Source organism: Gekko japonicus, unplaced genomic scaffold (genome assembly GCF_001447785.1).
Source record: "Gekko japonicus isolate JY-2015 unplaced genomic scaffold, Gekko_japonicus_V1.1 scaffold2256, whole genome shotgun sequence".
In the NCBI taxonomy this organism is placed as follows: Eukaryota; Metazoa; Chordata; class Lepidosauria; order Squamata; family Gekkonidae; genus Gekko; species Gekko japonicus.
The window spans coordinates 280,292-299,085 of record NW_015161471.1 but is presented as its reverse complement, the minus strand read 5'-3'; the positions used below and the strand labels follow the sequence as shown (position 1 = coordinate 299,085).

The following is an 18,794-nucleotide window of genomic DNA, read 5'->3' as shown; positions in this document are numbered from 1 at the left end:
AAGAGTGCCATCGCAGCCCTGGCTCTTTGTCCACACCCTCAGCAGAGGGGGAATAGGCCATCATCAGGCTAGGCGAACTCCAGAAGAGTGCCATCGCAGCCTGGCTCTTTGTCCACACACCTCAGCAGAGGGGGAATAGGCCATCATCAGGCTAGGTGAACTCCTAAGAGTGCCATCGCAGCCTGGCTCTTTGTCCACACACCTCAGCAGAGGGGAATAGGCCATAATGACACAGTAGAAATCCACACAAAAACATAAAAAATAAAAATAAGATCTTCTTTAGATGTATTTCATTGTTCACTTGAATAAAAAAAAACTGTTGAGAATAAAAAATCTCCTCAGCCTCAAAACTGAGGTGAGGAAAAAAACACAGAGAACAGCAGTGGAGATGATCTCTCCGTGGCGGCAAAAAGAGAACTGAGGGAGTAGTGCCCCTCCTCCTGGTCATGTGAGCGTTTTGGCGGGAAAGCGCCAGAGGGAGGAGGGGCACTCCTAGTCTATTAGAAAGCTTGCAAATCTTTTCCGTGGCTGGCCTGCGCCTGCGCAGATCCCATGTGGGACTGCACAGAAGCCACGATGATGAATACCGATTATTTAGAAAATCCCAATATCATACCCATATTGGTATTTGGGAATACCAGTACATACTAATATTTTCGTGTTTGGTATACCCAAACAAAAAAAAATAATGTGTGTAGGGATAGGCTAAAATTTTCACCTTCACAATATCAGCTCCCACTCCAATCAGCCTTACCGTGTGCAAGATGGGCTTGTTCTTCGCCAGCGTGATCATCCCCAACCAGTGACCCAAGTTCTTCAGCAGAGAACGGTCTGAGAAGTTGGCAGCAGCTTTATCAGATGTAAGCAGTACCTAAAGAGGGTTTTTTTTTGACAGCGATGAGATTTAAGTTAAAAGGAAGACATATATCCATGAAGCCTTATTTTAATATCTTCTGTTAGCTAAAATAGCTTAAGAGCTGCAAGAAATGAGATAGGTTTGGTCTCAGTCAAGAAGACCTAAAAGAACACAACCCAACGTACAGACAAATCTCCTTATGCAGATTTTCAAATGAATATTGATGATGTTTTGCTTTCGGTAATTGAGTACTTCCAACTCAGACATATTAGCCATGGAAGTAACTGCTTTTAGAAAGCAGTACTTAATTTTATTTATTTAAAGAGTTTTTTTAGCCAACTACCCACCTTAGGGAACTTTCAGAAGAAATGTTTGGTGAAACGTGAGTGCAGATAAGAATTTTTCTGCTTGAGTGTTTACAGATGAGGAACAGTTCCACCTTTGAAAAAGAAACCAATTACAAAACAGAAAGGAGCTAGCCAATCTGTCAGGCTGGAATTGAGTTTGTAAATATATGGAGCATAATTGTTGGACCATCTCATTTGGAAAGCTCATATACAGAGACTCTGGGGATCGAAACTGCAACAGATATTCAACATTGTGGAGAGAATGAGATAAAACTTTACTGCCGTCTGATATGCTTTCAAGCAAGTAGCTGAAATCGAGTTAAACAGACCTTGGGAACTTGCGTTACAACATATATTCAGAATTGTGGTGAGAATGAAATGTAACTGTTACTGTTTGATATGCTTTCAAGCAACGTTGAAATTAATGGTTTATGCTACAAGCGGAATGAATTATATTGATACTGAAACTATATTTTATATTGTACTTCGCGAGGTAATTTTTATACAGTGGATAAATAAGCAGGTTGCTTACCAGTAACTGGTGATCTTTGAGTGGTCATGCCCAGAGGGGTGGGCGCGGACATCCCGCCAGTTCCTACAAACTGCCGCAAATCAACCCCCACAAAAAATGTAGAAGCTGACAACAGTGGGGAAGGAGGGCGGGTGGTGTGAATGCACAGATGACCACTCGAAGATCACCAGTTACTGGTAAGCAACCTGCTTATCTTTGTCGTGGTCTCTGTGCTTCACACCAATGGGAGATTAGCGAGCAGTAGCCTACCTGGAGGAGGGTGCTGGCAGGTCTTTTACTGTGTAGCCGAGGACAAAATGTGACGTCCCATGTTGTTACTGGTGGGGGTACGGATGTCTAGGGCATAGTGCCTGATGAAAGTGTTAGGCGTGGCCCACTTAGCGGCTTTGCAAATGTCTTGCAGTGGTACTTCCTGGAGGAAGGCAGTGGAAGTCGCGACAGCCCTGGTAGAATGAGCCCTGATAGGGCCAGGAAATGGCTGTTTGGCGAGTAGGTAACATAGGTGGATTAGACCTACAATCCACTTTGACAGGCGCTGAGCCGTGATGTGAGTGCCCAGGCGCGGTGAAGCGTACGAGACGAACAGTTGTGATTCTCATCTAGTTGGGCGCGTTCTGGTGAGATAGAACAGGAGAGCCCGCTTCACGTCCAAGGTGTGGAGTAGTTTGTCTTCCTCTGATGTTGGATTTGGGAAGAAGTCAGGGAGGAAGACCTCCGCCTACAGGTGGAACTCTGACACTACCTTCGGCAGGAAGGAGATGTCCGGGACGAGGCGGACTCCATCTGGCAGAAAGGACAGGTAAGGTGTATCATGCCGGAAAGCCAATATTTCTCCCACTCGCCTGGCCGAGGTAATGACAATTAAAAAGGCCGTTTTCCACGCTAGGAGTTTGAGTTCGCATGTTGCGAGTGGCTTGAAGGGCTTCCTCGTGAGCTGGCGTAGAACTAGAGGAAGGTCCCATGGAGCGACTGGAGTTTTGACAGGAGGATAAAGGTGAAGCAAACCTTTTAAAAAACGTTTGGAAATTGGATGTGCAAACAAAGTACATCCGTCAACTGGAACATGAAAAGCCGACAGAGCGGCTAAGTAAACTCTTAACAAAGAGTGAGAAAGCCCCGAGTCAGCTAAGGAGAGAAGGAAACGGAAAACATTCGAGGCCAGCTGAGGTGGCTCGAGGGGCGTCATCACCCAGAAAAGAACAGAATGTTCTCCATTTATAGTCGTAGGACTACCGAGTAGTGGGCTTCCTGGAATTTAAAAGGACGCTCACTACACGTAAGGAGAAGCCTGTGATGGTATCTGCCATGCCATCAGTTTCAACTGAGGTATGTTGTGATGTAGGACGGGGGAGTCTGAGAGAAGGAGTAGGTTCAGGGCCGGGGGGAACTGATGGTATATCCCCCGGGACAGCTCGAGGACTGTTGAAAACCAAGGCTGTCTTGGCCACCATGGTGTTATTAGGATACAGTTCGCGTTGTCCTTGAGTATCTTGCGGACCACTCTCAGAAGCAGAGATAAGGGAGGAAACAGGTAAAGATGTGTCGAGGATACCGCTGTGGTGTTGTCCATTAGGACCGTTGACACATTTTCCCTTGATTAAGGGGAGGAAACTGGTTACAGGAGTTCGAGGAAGTTTATGTGTCAGTTCCTCATATGTGTGTTCCACTTGTCTTCAACAGAAAGGCGCATGCAGTGTGCATCCCACCCCGTCAGGGAAGCATCGGTCGTGATGGTGGCCTCGGGTGACGGAGGGTGGAAGGGCGCTCCCTGAAGGAGATTCAAAGGGACAGTCCTATATGGTGGGAAGAGGGGATAGGATGACAGTGTGTGCAGTCTTCGTCAGGTCATAGTTGCGAATGAACCATCGTTGTAAGGGACGCATTTTGAGTCTTGCAAAGATGAGAACTGACGTAGTTGCAGCTATAAGACCGAGCAGCCTCTGGATTTGGAAGGCGGTGATGGAGGGTTGGGTATGGATGACGGTGGCTAGGGAAATGATGTCTGCGGCCCTGTATGGAGGTAGGTAAGGCATGCATGTGTTTGAGTCCAGGATAGCGCCGATGTATTTTATTCACTGGACAGGACACAGGTGAGACTTTTGTTGATTGACCCTTAGGCCCAGGTTGTCCAGTAGTGACAGAGTTTCTGTTACGTTCGAGACCAGGGCGTGTTGTGAAGGAGCCACCAGAAGCCAACCCCTCGGAGACGTAGGAAAGCTGCAACCACAATCATAGTCTTTGTGAAAACTCTCGGGGCACTGGAAAGGCCGAATGGTAGGGCTGTATATTGATAGTGATGTTGGCCAATTGCAAAGCGTGGGTATTGGCGGTGGAAGGGGTGGATAGTGAGGTGGAAATATGCGTCCTGGAGGTCTAGGGTGGCCATCCAGACGTGTCTGCGAAGCAGTGGCATGATCTGTTTTAGGGAGACCATGCGGAAGCGGTGGTAGGTCACAAAACGGTTCAGTTCCCTGAGATCTAATATGGGTCGAACGCCTCCATCTCTCTTCGGGACTGTTAAGTATCGGGAGTAAAATCCCATCCCCTGGAGCTGTGGTGGTTCACGTTTGATGGCTCCCTTCGGCAGAAGGACGGACACCTCCTCGAGGAGAGGTGGGGAAGGGGGCGTGGAGTCTACGACCGGAGTATTGCGGTTCTGATGGAACTGAATTTTGTAACCCACTCGTCTGAGGTGATGAAATGCCAGGCATGGATAAAAGGAAAGAGACGGGTATGAGCTGACTCGGTGACAGGAAAGTCAAAAACCCTGCTTGGAGGGCCTGGGCTGTTTTGTGCAGGAAACTTGTTGTCCGGAACCGAACTTTGGCTTTTGGTAGGCGGGTTTTTGGCCTCCCGAAGACGTTCTTGGTCTCCACCTTGTGTCCGGGGTGCGTCTCTGCCAGGACCTGGACCAGGTGCGGAGACGGTATTGTTGCCTCGCAGAGGATGAGACTCCTAGCGCTCAAGACGCCTTAATGCTCTTATCCAACTCTTGTAGAGTAGAGTCAGTTGCTGCATTGAAAAACCCTAGGCCATCGAAGGGGAGGTCTTCCACATAAGATCTGGTGTCTAATGGGAGATAGTGTTGCGAAGCCAGGAATGTCTTCTGAGAGCTATTGCAGAGGCCATGGTTCTTGAAGATGCCTCGAGGACATGTTTGGTAGTGTTAAGCTGTTGTTTTGCTAACACCATGCCTTCCTTTTGTAAGAGTCTGGCTGCTTGAAGTTTATCGTCTGGGAGATGGCTGAGAAGCGCTGAGAACCATTCCCAGAGAGTATACTGATACTGGTTCATACAGGCCAGGTAGTTAGTGGCCTTGACTCCCAATGCCCCTGTGGAATAGAAACGCCTGCTGAATGCATCTAATTTTTTAGCTTCCTTATCAGAAGGTGTTGAATGCATTTTCTTAGATTTGGAGGAAGATGTTATAACCATGGAGTTTGGCTGAGGGTGTGAGAATAGAAACTCGGACTCTGACTCTTGGACCCTGTACATGCGGTCAAGCTTTCTTGTTGAAACAGGAGTGGATGAAGGTTCGAGTCATGGAGACTTTGCTGCCTGTAAAAGAACCAAGGACATAGGCAAAGTCAAGGTGGAAGATGTATCCAGCTGAACTATATTGTAAACTGAATCCGTTGCTTGCAGATGTTGTTGGACGACAGAGAGGCCTAAAGAGTGGGCCATTCTTTTTACTAGATCAGTGTACGAAGTGAGGTTGTCAGATGGAGATACAGGTAAATCCTCCGCAACATCCTGATTTGGAGATGCATGGTCAGGAGAGCTGTGAGCCTCAGAAGCCTCCGTATCTGAGTCCTCCTCAATGAAATCAGAAGAATCGTGTTGTGCCGTGTGGACTGAGGTGTCTTGTTGACAGACTACAGGTTTAGTTCGGACGACAGGAACAACAGGTTTTGGAGTGACGGGAGGGTTAATAGGAAGGCTTGGTTCCACGGCATGGTGTGATGGTTCTACTACAGGAGAACGTGACAGAGATGCTGAAGATTTCGACTTGTGAGGAGACCTCGACCTATGAACAGAGCGGGACGAATAGCGATCCCACTCAGAATAGCCCGCAGGAGTCAACCACGACATGGATAGTGGATAAGCCCCATACAGGTACCGCAACTGTCTTTCATTCCACGCCATTGGTGGGGGGGGGGCAGGAAGACTCTTGGGGAGCGACTTCTGGACCGTGGATGCCTGGGAGATAAGGCAGTGGTGTGTCTTTGAGAGTTGTCCCTGTAGTCGGGGGGTCGATATCGACCGATTGAGTGTGCAGACGTGGAGGGTGACACTGCGTGTCACATAAGGTATATCGATGCCGACGTTGATTGATGTCAGGAGCTTCCGATACCATCGATGCCGATGAAGTCGAAGGAGCGGGGGAAAGCTCTGCATCCATCTGATGACTTAGGAGCTCCGCCGTGTCGATGTCAGAGTAAGGAGGCTCCGTTTGGTGGACAGGGGAGTCCAAAACATGGATGGTCGGTATCGGTGGAGGGGCTTGGGCCTCTGATATCGATACTGCCGTTGGAGCGGGAGGCACTATAGGGGCATCACCCAGTGCAGGCACCGCTTCCTTCCCCTTCTTCGCTGTCTTAAGGGACTTGGAGGTGCCCTTCTTCGCGGACCTATGTTCTGTACTTGCCTTATCCTTCTTCTTGATTGGCGGAGAGGCAGACGATCATGTCTTTGATGTCGAGGGCTTCGGTGTCGGGCGGTCGACATCGGAGGCAGGCCTCGGTGATGGAGCTGTCGATGTAGGCGGCCTCTCCTCCATCTCTGAGGTGGGAGCAAGGGCCGATTTGAGCAGTGCCACTTTAAGCGCGATTCTTCCTGGTTTGGTTGGAGAAACACGCACAATGACGGCAGGACTCTGGCTTGTGAGACTCTCCGAGGCAAAAAATGCAGAGGGTGTGACGGTCTGGAGGAGCAAGTTTGCTACCACAGTGTCTGCATCTATTAAAAAATCCCTACTTCTTCTCCATAAAGAAGAGAAATGGAGGGAGCGGTGGTGGGGGTGTGTGTGTGGGGGGGGTAGCCCGAAGGCCTGAGGTAAATTCCCCTCAGAAGAAGAAAAAAGATTTTTAGAGCAAACAACTAAAAATGAACTGAAAACGAAAAAGAAGTTAGAAAATAACTCCTAAGAGCTGTGAGACGAAGCTAATAGCGAAGCTAACAGCGAACCGATCAGACCGAGAAGGAAAAAGGTCTTTCCAACGCAGCGGTAAGAAAGGAACTGGCGGGATGTCCGCGTCCACCCCTCTGGGCACGCGCGGTGGGGTTCCTGCGCATGCCCGAAGGACTGGGCGCGAAAATCCGTTAAAAGAGCTTGCCTCAGCACAGATTGATCCAGCGCGTGCGCACTAGATCCCATTGGTGTGAAGCACAGGGACCACAACAAAGATAAAAGTGGTTTTAATATTTTTTAGTAATTTTCACCAAAGGGTTACATTATATTACATATACTCTCAAATCTAGTTTTTTTTTCTAGAACAAAGTTTCAGTTTGGTGGTACCTGTAAGACCAACAAAGATTAATTCTGGGTATAAGCTTTCATGTTTCTGCACACTTCTTCAGATAAGTTTTCCCCCTACTTACCTCTAGAGGTTGTTGTACAATAGCATCTACCGAATACTACACAGTGGTGCCTCAGCCATGTACCTACTATGTCCTGCAAAGCAGCCCATGCCTCACACTGGGAAAAAATGTTTTTCTGCTACAAATTACTTTCACTTCCCTTTCTGCTCTACATTCTCAGGGTTTTTCAAGCTTACTGTGCATGTATATAAAGTGTCATCAAGCCATAAGCCAACTTTTAGCGACCCCATAGAGGCAAGAGACTAACAAAGGTGGTTAGTCTGTTAGTTGCCTTCCTCTGCATAGCGACCCTGGACATTCCTGGTGGTCTCCCATCCAAATACTAACCAGGGTTGACCCTGCTTAGCTTCCATGATCTGATGAGACTGAGCTTGTCTGGGCTATCCAGGTCAGCTTACTATAGTTGTCTGGGTTCTCCCAGATTAGAGTCCATGCACTTTACCACTATACTACACCATCCAAATTGTCAACTGCCTTGGCAATATATTATGAGCAAGATACAGGACACCCCACTTGACCCAACCCACAGCTATTGGGAACTTGTAACTCCTTGCAATAAGAAGGGCCTCTGTAGTAGGAGAGCAAGTACATATGAACCCACCAACTACCTAGAGGAAAGAGCTGCTAATGGTTTGTGTTTTCTTGTCATAAGAACATAAGAGACGCCAATGTTGGATCAGGCCAAAGGCCCATCCAGTCCAACACTCTGTGTCACACAGTGGCCAGAAATACCAGTGCCATCAGGAGGTCCAGCAGTGGGGCCAGGACATTAGAAGCCCTCCCACTGTTGACCCCCCCCCCAAGCACCAAGAAGACAGAGCATCACTTGCCCCAGAGCCCCTAGCTATACCTTGTGGCTAATAGCCACTGATGGACCTCTGCTCCATATGCTTATCTAATTCCCTTTTGAAGCCGTCCATGCTTGTAGCACCCACCACTTCCTGTGGCAGTGAATTCCATGTGTTAATCACTCTTTGGGTGAAGAAGTACTTCCTTTTATCCGTTCTAACCCGACCGCTCAGCAATTTCATGGAGTGCCCACGGGTTCTTGTATTGTGAGAAAGGGAGAAAAGTACCTCTTTCTCTACCTGCTCTTTCCCATGCATAATCTTATAAACCTCGATCATGTCACCCCTCAGTCGTCTTTTCTCCAAGCTAAAGAGCCCTAAGCGCTTTAACCTTTCCTCATAGGGAAAGTGTTCCAACCCTTTTATCATTCGAGTTGCCCTTTTCTGCACTTTTTCCAAAGCTATAATATCCTTTTTAAGGTGTGGTGCCCAGAACTGCACACAGTATTCCAAATGAGGTCTCACCATTGATTTATATAGGGGCATTATTATATTGGCTGATCTGTTTTCAATACCCTTCCTAATAATCCCCAGCATAGCATTGGCCTTCTTTATTGCAGTCACACACTGTCTCGACATTTTCAGTGAGTTATCTACTACAACTCCAAGATCTCTCTCTTGATCTGTCTCTGCCAGTTCAGACCCCATCAATGTGTATTTATATTTAGGATTTTTGGCTCCAATGTGCATCACCTTGCACTTGGCCACATTGAACCCCATTTGCCATGTTGACGCCCACTCGCCCATCCTTGACAGATCCCCTTGGAGTGCCTCACAATCCTCACTGGTTTTCACCACCCTGAACAACTTTGTATCATCCGCAAATTTAGCCACTTCACTGCTTACTCCCAACTCCAAATCATTAATGAACAAGTTAAAAAGCAGTGGACCAAGTACTGATCCCTGTGGTACCCCACTGCTTACACCCCTCCACTGGGAGAACTGCCCATTTATACTCACTCTCTGTTTTCTATTAATTAGCCAGTTTTTGATCCATAAAAGGACTTGTCCTTTTATCCCATGATTTTTGAGCTTACTTAGGAGCCTTTGATGAGGAACTTTATCAAAAGCTTTCTGGAAGTCAAGGTAAACAATATCTATTGGATCCCCCTTGTCCACATGTTTGTTCACCCCCTCAAAGAACATTAACAGGTTAGTGAGACAAGATCTTCCCTTACAGAAACCGTGCTGAGTCTGCCTCAATAGGTTTTGTTCATCTATGTGCCTACTAATTCTTTCCTTAATAATGGTTTCCACCAATTTACCCGGTATCGACGTCAGACTGACTGGCCTGTAATTTCCCGGATCTCCTCTGGAACCCTTTTTAAAGATGGGAGTGACATTAGCTACCTTCCAGTCCTCAGGAATGGAGGCTGATTTTAAGGAGAGATTACATATTTTTGTCAGGAGATCCACAAGTTCACATTTGAGTTCTTTCAGAACTCTCGGATGTATGCCATCTGGGCCTGGTGATTTATCAGTTTTTAAGTTGTCTATCAGTTTTAGGACCTCCTCTCTCGTCACCTCAATCTGACTCAGGTCTTTCAACACCCCTCCTGAAATCAGTGGTTCTGGAGTGGGCAAGCACTTCTCATCTTCCACAGTGAAGACGGAGGCAAAAAATGCATTTAGCTTCTCAGCCATTTCCCTATCATCCTTCAATACTCCTTTTACCCCTTGGTCGTCCAAGGGCCCCACTGCCTCCCTGGCTGGTTTCCTGCTTCTAATGTATTTGAAGAAAGTTTTATTGTTGGTTTTTACGTTTTTTGCTATATGCTCCTCATATTCCCTTTTTGCCTGCCTGACCACAGACTTGCATTTTATTTGCCATAGCCTGTGTTCCGTTTTATCAGCCTCACTGTGACTAGCTTTCCACTGCTTAAAGGAATCCTTTTTACCTTTTACAGCTTCCATTACTTTGTTTGTTAACCATGCACGCTTTTTCCTATACCTGTTTGTGCCTTTCCTAATAAATGAAGTTTTTTATTCTTTTACAAATTAATACAACAGAAAGCACATAAGCGAATAACACATGCACTAATAACTATAGAGGAGTGTACTCTAGAGGGTTATAGGGGTTGAAAACCCAGCAAAAGTCAGACGGCCGAGTGGATCAAGTGAGGACTTGTTAAGGAACCTGGGGACATAGGTTGCTACACTGGGCTTCTATTCCGTCACATGACCCTGTCCAACAATAACCAGACTTAGGGGCTACAAAACTGCGTTAGAGGAAAGACCACCCGAGAAGAATAAGTATAGTGGGGAGACTTCTTCCACGTCCCTTAGCTGCTCTAACCCCAGACACTCAACATCAGAAAGGCACTGATACCTACACGGTTAACTCGTTCGTAGATTTCATTACAGGAACAACCACCTGTGATAATTTAGGTTCGTGGGGATAATGTCATGTCTCTCCATATAATATATTACCGGTGACCAGAAATTTCTAAATTTCATGTTTAATCCCAGGAGTGGTGACTGTTTCTCTCTACTCAGATCTGCAATTTTGGCCATGACAAATTGATCCCAGAGCTTATCATGCCATACGGTGAGTGTAGGCGGAGTGGGGGACTTCTATACGGCTGCTATTGTTAGCTTAGCCGTTGCTAATAACAGCAACGTGAGCGTCCTCCTTCCTTTCCTAACCTGCGGAATACATTTTTTTTGAGCTTCTAGGTTCGTAGTTTTAAATAGTTTCCAAGGTTCCCCAATAGTTTCGACTTTTTCTACTTTTCCTTTGTTTCCTTCCCACATGTCCCCTCATATCAGAGAAGTTACCCCTTTTAAAGTTAAAAGTGGTTGTTTCAGTCTTTTTGGCCAATTCCCTATTTATACAAACGTTGAACTGAACAACATTATGAAAACAACACCTGACACAGCAGAACTTACCTTGATATTTCTGTAGGTTTCATTGAGAACCATTTTGTTGAATTCTGGATTCTTAAGGGTGTCAAGGAAATTTGAATAGAGGCTGTGGAAGTTCGGCTCAATACTAACTCTCTTCATCACGAGATACTGTGAAACCCAAGGCATGAACTCTTCTTTCACTGTTTCCTTCAGCTCTTCAACCTGCCTCCATAAACACAAGTTAAGGAGAAATTGTGCATCAAAGCATGAGGGAATTCTGTGGCTGATTGGAATAGGCACACTATAGGAACACTAACCCACATTGCTGTGCAATATGGAATTCTGTGGTTTCTAGTAGCTACAGCATGAGACATGCATATTTTTCTTCATTTGGCATAACTATAAAAGGGCATTTTGCCTCAAAGAACCTCATGCACATGCAGATAGGTACCACGCAAGTCAGTCTCACCCTCCACATGCATGAGATTCACTCGGTCCCACAGTTCCATCAGCCACACCACAAGAAGAGAAAGAAAAACCAGAATAGAACTACTTGTGCACTACTTGCCTTCTGAGTCATATTGGATTGAGACAGGTTGTTGAAGATAAAGGCAATCTTCTCCTGTACATTTTCAGGGGGTTCCACAATTCTCTCTGTCTGATCCGTGGCCACCAGCAGGGTATCAATGTTGGTTGTATTAATTGATGGCTGTAAAACAGTAACAAAGATTTACAGAGGATGCAAATGACAATGGAGTTTTTATACAGCACAATCTACACACATGATGCCCTGAACTATGAAGCACATCCCTAGATTACTGGAGGGAGACTAGAGTTATGCAAACACATTTGCATGTCATCACAGCATTGTAAGTTTATGGCAGAAGTCAACTGAAGCCTCAGTACTGGAAGTGCTGGGCAAAAAAAGGGGGATGCAAAACCACTGCAGAACGCAGGGTGGTTTGAAAGCGGGCTGACTACTAAACATGTTGTTCCTTACGGTGGGAAAGCAATTTATTTAGATAGTGTGGTTTAGCAAATGGACTAAACAGGACTGGGAAGATGCAGACTCAAATCCCCTTACTATGAAACAACGCTTGATGAAGTTCATTGGCTGACTTTGCACTAGTCAATCTCTTACTCCACCTTACCTTCCAGGACTGTCATGAAGATAAAAACAGAGAAGAAAATCATGTATAATCAGCTCAATGAAAGGAAGGAATAAAGAATATACTAGATGGGCAGGTACTGAGTTTTTGAGATGCTCTTCCTATTGTGGCAGAAAGAGACAGAATATTGTCCACAAGGAGTGATCCTCTCCTTTCCAGAATACAGCAGCTAATGTAAATAAAATGAACTATGCTAGATGTAAACTGTAGGCACTGGGCACCAAGGAGGGAAAGAAAAAGTCTCGAGACCTGTGAAAGGTTGTACCACCTGAAGGATAAATGCAGCATTTGTGCCAAGGAGTTTCAACACAATGAAAAATGCAGCTGCTTTTGTTAACAAGAAGGAATGCAATGACCAAAACTGCAGATCTTAAGCAAAAGTTCCATTAAGCGAATGCACTTGTTCTAAGCAGTACTCAGATGTTAATGGTGGATCGTCTGTATGACTGTGCGCTTGGGCTTATACATTCAAGCATGTTCATCACACTCTCTCCCACCCCCACTGGTACAGACTACGTACTCACCGGCACATCCTTCTTGAAGCTGACTCGGCCCACTGGAGTGATTGTGGTCTTGGCCACAGTAGTGGTTGTGGTGGATGTGGTTACTATAGTGCTAACTTGACCAGCAAGAGGAGTTTTTGCTGGAGCCTGAGCCTGGGCCTGAGCTTGGGCAAGTGCAATACTTCCAGGGGTGGTGATTGAACCCTGCATCTTCACAGGAGGATCTCTTGATTGCTGTCCATATTCAATGTACTGAGAGAGACAAAAGTATAATGCTCTGAAAACTCACATGCAATCAAAGGAATGTTAACAGATCTACTACTTTCAGTATTACAGCCATCTGACATCCCTGTTTCTGAAGCTCTCAAATAACTGCCCAGAAGTTGCATATAAAGAGGTGCAACATCACCTAAAAGGATGTTGCTGTGTTCTTGTCATAAACAGAGCTGGGTGATGCAGCAAGCAAGCTTTGTAGCCCATGGTCTACATCTTTATTGTCCTGTTCCTACCCCCAGAATTTTTCATACTGCATGAAGATGAACAGGTACAAGAATGAGAGGAAATGTGTAGCCTGCTATTGTAAAAGGGGAGAGTTTTCCAAGATTTCAGTAGGAGTAGAAAATAATGAAAACGTGGTTCAATGGAAGAACAAAGGCCATTACCAAGTTATGAACAGTATTTTGGATAATGACAATGAAGTTTCAGCAACCACTAAAAAGATAAAAACCCTCTCCCATTGGTGATACAAGAGTGTTGAAACACATGGAGAAGCCCAACTAGAGCACTTTCCTTTCTGAACTAAAAGTGATAAGACCTTCTATTAGCATGTAAATATTTAGTTATTACAAATAAGTATATAAATCCCTACTCAATAGAATCTTGCTTAATGCACAGACCCTAAAGTCAACATTGCTTTTAGTGTTTGGACTACAGCATTTACATCAGATTTTCTAGATCCTAATTCCACTGTCCCTTGTTTGATTGCTTTTGAAAGATCTGGGCAGACAGGCTGCTGTGCCTAGGAAAGCCTATTCACATACAAGGCCATAAAAATAAAAGCTGCATTGCAAGTATTAAAAGAAATGGTCAAATACAAACTTCCAGTGGCAAAGGGCTACGGGTTTTCTATAAACAGAGGTTCACACAGAACTTGTACGGGTCCTTCACTGAGTGGACAGTGATGGGAAGTTGAGGCACTTCAATGGACACAGACACCTAACATTGCAGTTCTCCTCTCTCCCCTCCCTGGCACCACCTCCTCCCCTTTCTAGTTCACTTTCCATGACTTTTTAAACACTCACCTCCTGCAGGTGATGAGGGAACTGTATAAAGTGACTAATAGAAGCCAAGTGCTGACAATACTGGGGATAGTCCTTCAATCTGTCAACAGCAAAACTATCCATTAGTAAAAGAAAAACGAAATAAACATCCTGAATCAAGATCCACCACAACAAAATACTGGTTAATCTACTGCACCTACTGGGGATTTGGAGCTTTGTCTATAGTAACGATGATGCAATTACTGGCTATGCATTTGCTGTATGGAATTATCTTGACCCACCAAAAAAACAAAAATCTACCCTGAGTCCGATCCACTGGCACTGTGGCTATGGACACCCATTGTTTGTTTCAAAGGAAACCCCACATGAAAGCAATACTGAAATAGAGGCTGTACAACAGGACTTAAACACACATACAGATTTCCACTACAGGTAGCCCAGTTCTACCTATGTAACACACAATCAATTTTCTTTAACTGGGTCCAGTTCTCATGGTTGCTAAGCAAACATTTGAACCCTTTCACAGGGCTGGCAGACAGACATGCTCCATGCAGGCTGCTACTGTTCCCCTGACCTCAAGCAAGACTGTTTCTTAGTCCTGTGCACTTCTTTTAACCTTCCTGTTTCCTCCTCCTCCATCCCAGCCTGCAAAACATTTATGCAAAGCATTCTGTGCATTAGGACCAGTGTACACTCAGAATCCACTCAGCAGAATTTAGACATACAGCCAGATTCTAGATCCAGGTTTATGTTGAAAATATGACAAACACAGCCCGATTTTAGGACCCTCCATCAGTATTGAACTTCTGCTGTTAGGCTGCTGCATATACTCTGCAGATGGGGAAAAGCAGTTTTTGTTGAAACACTGCAGATATGTAACCCCAATCCTACAGATGTTTATCTGTCGACGGGAAACACCAAGTCCATTAAGGCTTAGTGCAATGTGAGTATAGGGGTGCAGACACAAGCAGCCAGATTTTTGACCTAGCTGGATTATTGTAAATATATGAAAACTATTTTAACAGTCACCACACCAGAATGTGGACTGAATGCTTAACAAGAAAATGAGAGAGTGTGACAGAAGAGAGAAAAGCTATGCAATGTACAGTTATTAAGCTGAGTTTACAAAGCTTAATTTTGTTCCAATGACCAGAACACAGGTCAGAATTCCGAGAACCACAGACTTCATTGAAAACAAACAGCAGTTTCAGAAAATTATCTTAAACACAATGTGCCTTGAATACAGGTTCTTCCAAATGGCTATGTAGCTGGACCTGCTGCTCCCAACCCAGAGCCAAAGCTATAAGGGAGAGGGAAATAATGCACCGGTTGCCTATAGCTGCTTGAAGGGATCAGATCCTAGAGAGTAACCGGAAGTGTAGAAGTGGCAGAAAGGAATGGACAGAGGCCCTGAGAGAAGCAGCAGCAGCATAGACAGGGGAGTAAACTGACTAACAGGACATGGGAAGGGAATGGACAGGGCCTCCAGAGCTCTTGGCAAGAGGGACACGGAATCAGGCTGGTTACATGTGCATCAAGTGTCGTCAGATCACCTCCAACTTATGGCAACCTTATGAATGAATTAATGAACATCAGGCAAGCTTAACCTACTAGTTTCAGGAGGACTAGGAAGTCTTGTAAAATGGATCCACTTCTAAGCTGCAATGTGCCTGGGAGTGCCAATTTGTGTACCCTGGAATTATCAGGAGCAAACCAGCCAAAATGAAGAAGTCCTACTGATTTCAGTGGAAGAGATGCTCCTTCCTCTGATACTAACGGGACATAAAGGATTAAACTGTGGCTGGATCGTGCCTATTTCTGTAGTAATACAGACCTGCAATCTCTTCAGATAAGGAGCAACAGGAAGCTGTCCATCACTTGATCCTTAGTTCAAGAAATACTCAGCAGTAATATTTGTCAGGCCGCCTAAGTAGTGACACTAAATTCTACATTCCCTTTAACTCAAGTTCCTATTTAATTTGCGCCTATGTTGTGGGATACACTCAAGAACTGGAATGTATCATTAATACTGCACTACGAAGCTATACATAGTTGACAAAGGCACATAATTAGATCCCTCCCCCACCATTTCTGGAAATATTATAAAAAGACACTCACCTATTTTTAAATCTATCTAGTGCAGCAATACCAAAATAATACATTTTGGATGCAAAAGGCTTTCGTAAGGCTTCAAGAACATAGCGCAAGGCCAGGCCCAGGGCCATATAGGTAACCAGTCCTTTCTCTATTATCCCACCAAACAGGCAGGCTGTTATGTGTAGCTCTTTATCTGGGTACTGGGGGAAAAAGCGATACTCCTCAAACAAGTTCCTCAGCATACAGTTAAATACTTCACGTTCCCGTTTAATGTTGGAGTCTTTAAACCTCTGTAGCATTTCTAACACCTGCAAAGAAATCAGAATGTTACGAAGAGACTCGTTTCCACTGAATCTTTCCACAAAAGGAACTTAAAGCACTTGCACAGCATCACGTTCACTGGGAAAGCCAGGTACATTGTTTGCCAGGAGGAAAAACAACAACCCTGAAGTCTCTAATTTAACTATATGAAGTAAAATAAAAATGTCTGGACATTTAAACAGAAAGGCATTTTACAAGAGCAAAAATACTGCTCTAAGTATAAGCAGGTCTCATGTAAGAGTGTACACTAGACAGACACATTTTATAGCAAAAGAACTGTCTGCTTATTTTGGGAATGCAGAATATTAAAATAATACTTCCTAATAATCCATACATGAGTGGAAAGAAGCCCTTTTATTAAAAAAAAGTGGTGATTTGGTACAATTTACTGATAACTACCAAATCATCCAACATTTAAAACTTAGGAAATGTGCTTCTCTACTAAATACCATCTTATTTTAGAAAGCCCCTAAAGAACTGCTCCCCCAAAGAGAGGCTGCATGATAAAGTAAAATGGGACTGTTCCTGTCACTTCCTGCGTAATAGGGATTTTTTTAAAAAAAGCTATCAATGCTGTTTTAGCCACTATACCCCTAATGCCTCAATACCCAATACTGAAATTACAAAAGCTGTGTGAAATTTGCTTGGGACTGTCTTTAGGAATACAGTAGTTACCTTTCCACTGGACACAGAAATTTCCACTTGCATATTTGTTGTCTGCAACAGTACAGGCATACATTTGGGAACCTTAAATTTAAATTTCCCTTCTACTGCAACCAAACAAAAAGCAATGTTGCAAGCACCTGTTGTCCCAAACTTTGCACAAGACTATAAAGAACTCTAATGAGGGGAAAAACAGCCAGGGGAGAGAGAAAGCACACATGCAAGGGGCAACACACTAGCTCTTCAAAGCTCACCTCATCTACAGACATAGTTGGATGTGGAGGGTGATTATAAATTCGCTGAAAATAACTGTTGGCTTCATCATCAATTTCTTTGCTAAAGTGCTGATTTGCCTCTGGCCATACCTGAGATAAGTCAGCTGTTGGAAAGAAGGGGGGGGGGGGAGCACACAAATAAATCCATGAAATGCTGGAAAGCCACATTTATTCCACAATCCCAAGGGACCAGAAATTGGTTTATATGTTGGTTCAAGTGATTGAGAAGATGCAACCTGTGCATTTTACTGGTCTCAACTCTGCAAGGCAGGAAACCAAGTCTCATGGGCCATAAAAGGGGAGCAGTTTTATTCTTTGGTCCAGCCACCTGAGCTGAACACAGCATGCGTTCACACAGCATGCTGAACACAAACATGCAGACACACTTTCATACAGCTTCAGGACAAGAATGAGATCAGAACCCACCTTTGCTAGATTTACTAGTCGATTATTCTGTATGCTCAAGTTTTGAATTGCAATGAGTGGCGCTAAAATGAGGCCTTGCCAAACGAGAACCCTAGTTGCCCACCCTTCTAATGAAAACACAGTAGTGATAAGGTCTTAGTTTCTGGCTCATCTCCCACAGACTCCCCTCCCTTAGCATCCTCATGCCACACATGGTCCACCATAAGGCCTTTGATGAGCCAAAGTAACCTTGTGCCAGTTGCCTATCTTCACATCTACAGCTTACGCCCACTGCCATGAAATATCCTCAGGAACCCTCTCTAGTAACCATGTCCAGAGGAAGCATTTGAGAAGTTACTGCTTAAAGGCATCACTATCTTGCTATAGGAGCTGCAGTGGCTCAAGTGGTTAAGACACTGAGCTGCAGGCTGTGGAAGGTCAGTAGTTCAGCAGTTCGAGACCCGGGTGCCGCAAGACGGAATGAGCTCCCGTCTTTAGTTCCAGCTCCTGCCAACCTAGCAGTTCGAAAGCAAGAAATTGCAAGTAGCTAAATAGGTACCACTTCGGTGGGAAGGTAACAGCATTCCGTGCGCCTTGGTGTTTAGTCATGCCGGCCACATGACCACAGAAACGTCTTCGGACAGCGCTGGCTCTTCGGCTTTGAAACGGAGATCAGCACCACAACCCTAGAGTCAGATTCGACTGGCTTTCGAGCAAGGGAACCTTTACCTTTTTGTCTTGCTATAAGCTCTTTCTTCTTCACCCCAAAAAGCTTAGCATACTCATCTGTCCCTTATATATAAAGCCGTAGTGGGGCCCAACGTTCCAATGCACACCAACAGTGTTTGGAGGCTTGAACTGTCAGTCAGAAGACGCTGGCTGGGTTGGCTGGCTACTTTGTGTAGTCCCGCCCACGTCAGCCCCGGCCAGCGTGTTCAGCTCAGTCTGCTCTGGGCCTCTGACAGGAGAGGACCATCTGCATACTGAGTGCAGAGACGGGGCTTCTACGGCTGGGCCGCTTCAGTCCACTCTTCTCTGATTGGGCCAGCG

At 45.1% G+C, this 18,794-nt stretch overlaps 1 protein-coding gene across 1 annotated transcript in view; it reads right to left on the bottom strand.

The window, feature by feature from the left end:
• Positions 1–754: 754 nt before the first annotated feature.
• LOC107125682 (CCR4-NOT transcription complex subunit 1-like) overlaps positions 755–18,794 on the bottom strand; it is a gene marked incomplete at its 3' end in the record, with an annotated part of 80,171 nt that continues 62,131 nt past the window's right edge. The window contains exons 20-26 of the mRNA XM_015429133.1: positions 17,319–17,443; positions 16,102–16,388; positions 14,005–14,083; positions 12,725–12,955; positions 11,600–11,740; positions 11,074–11,253; positions 755–871 (exon numbers count right to left, since the gene is read on the bottom strand). Coding sequence (XP_015284619.1) covers positions 755–871; positions 11,074–11,253; positions 11,600–11,740; positions 12,725–12,955; positions 14,005–14,083; positions 16,102–16,388; positions 17,319–17,443 — 1,160 coding nt within the window. The remainder of the gene's footprint in view (positions 872–11,073; positions 11,254–11,599; positions 11,741–12,724; positions 12,956–14,004; positions 14,084–16,101; positions 16,389–17,318; positions 17,444–18,794) is intronic.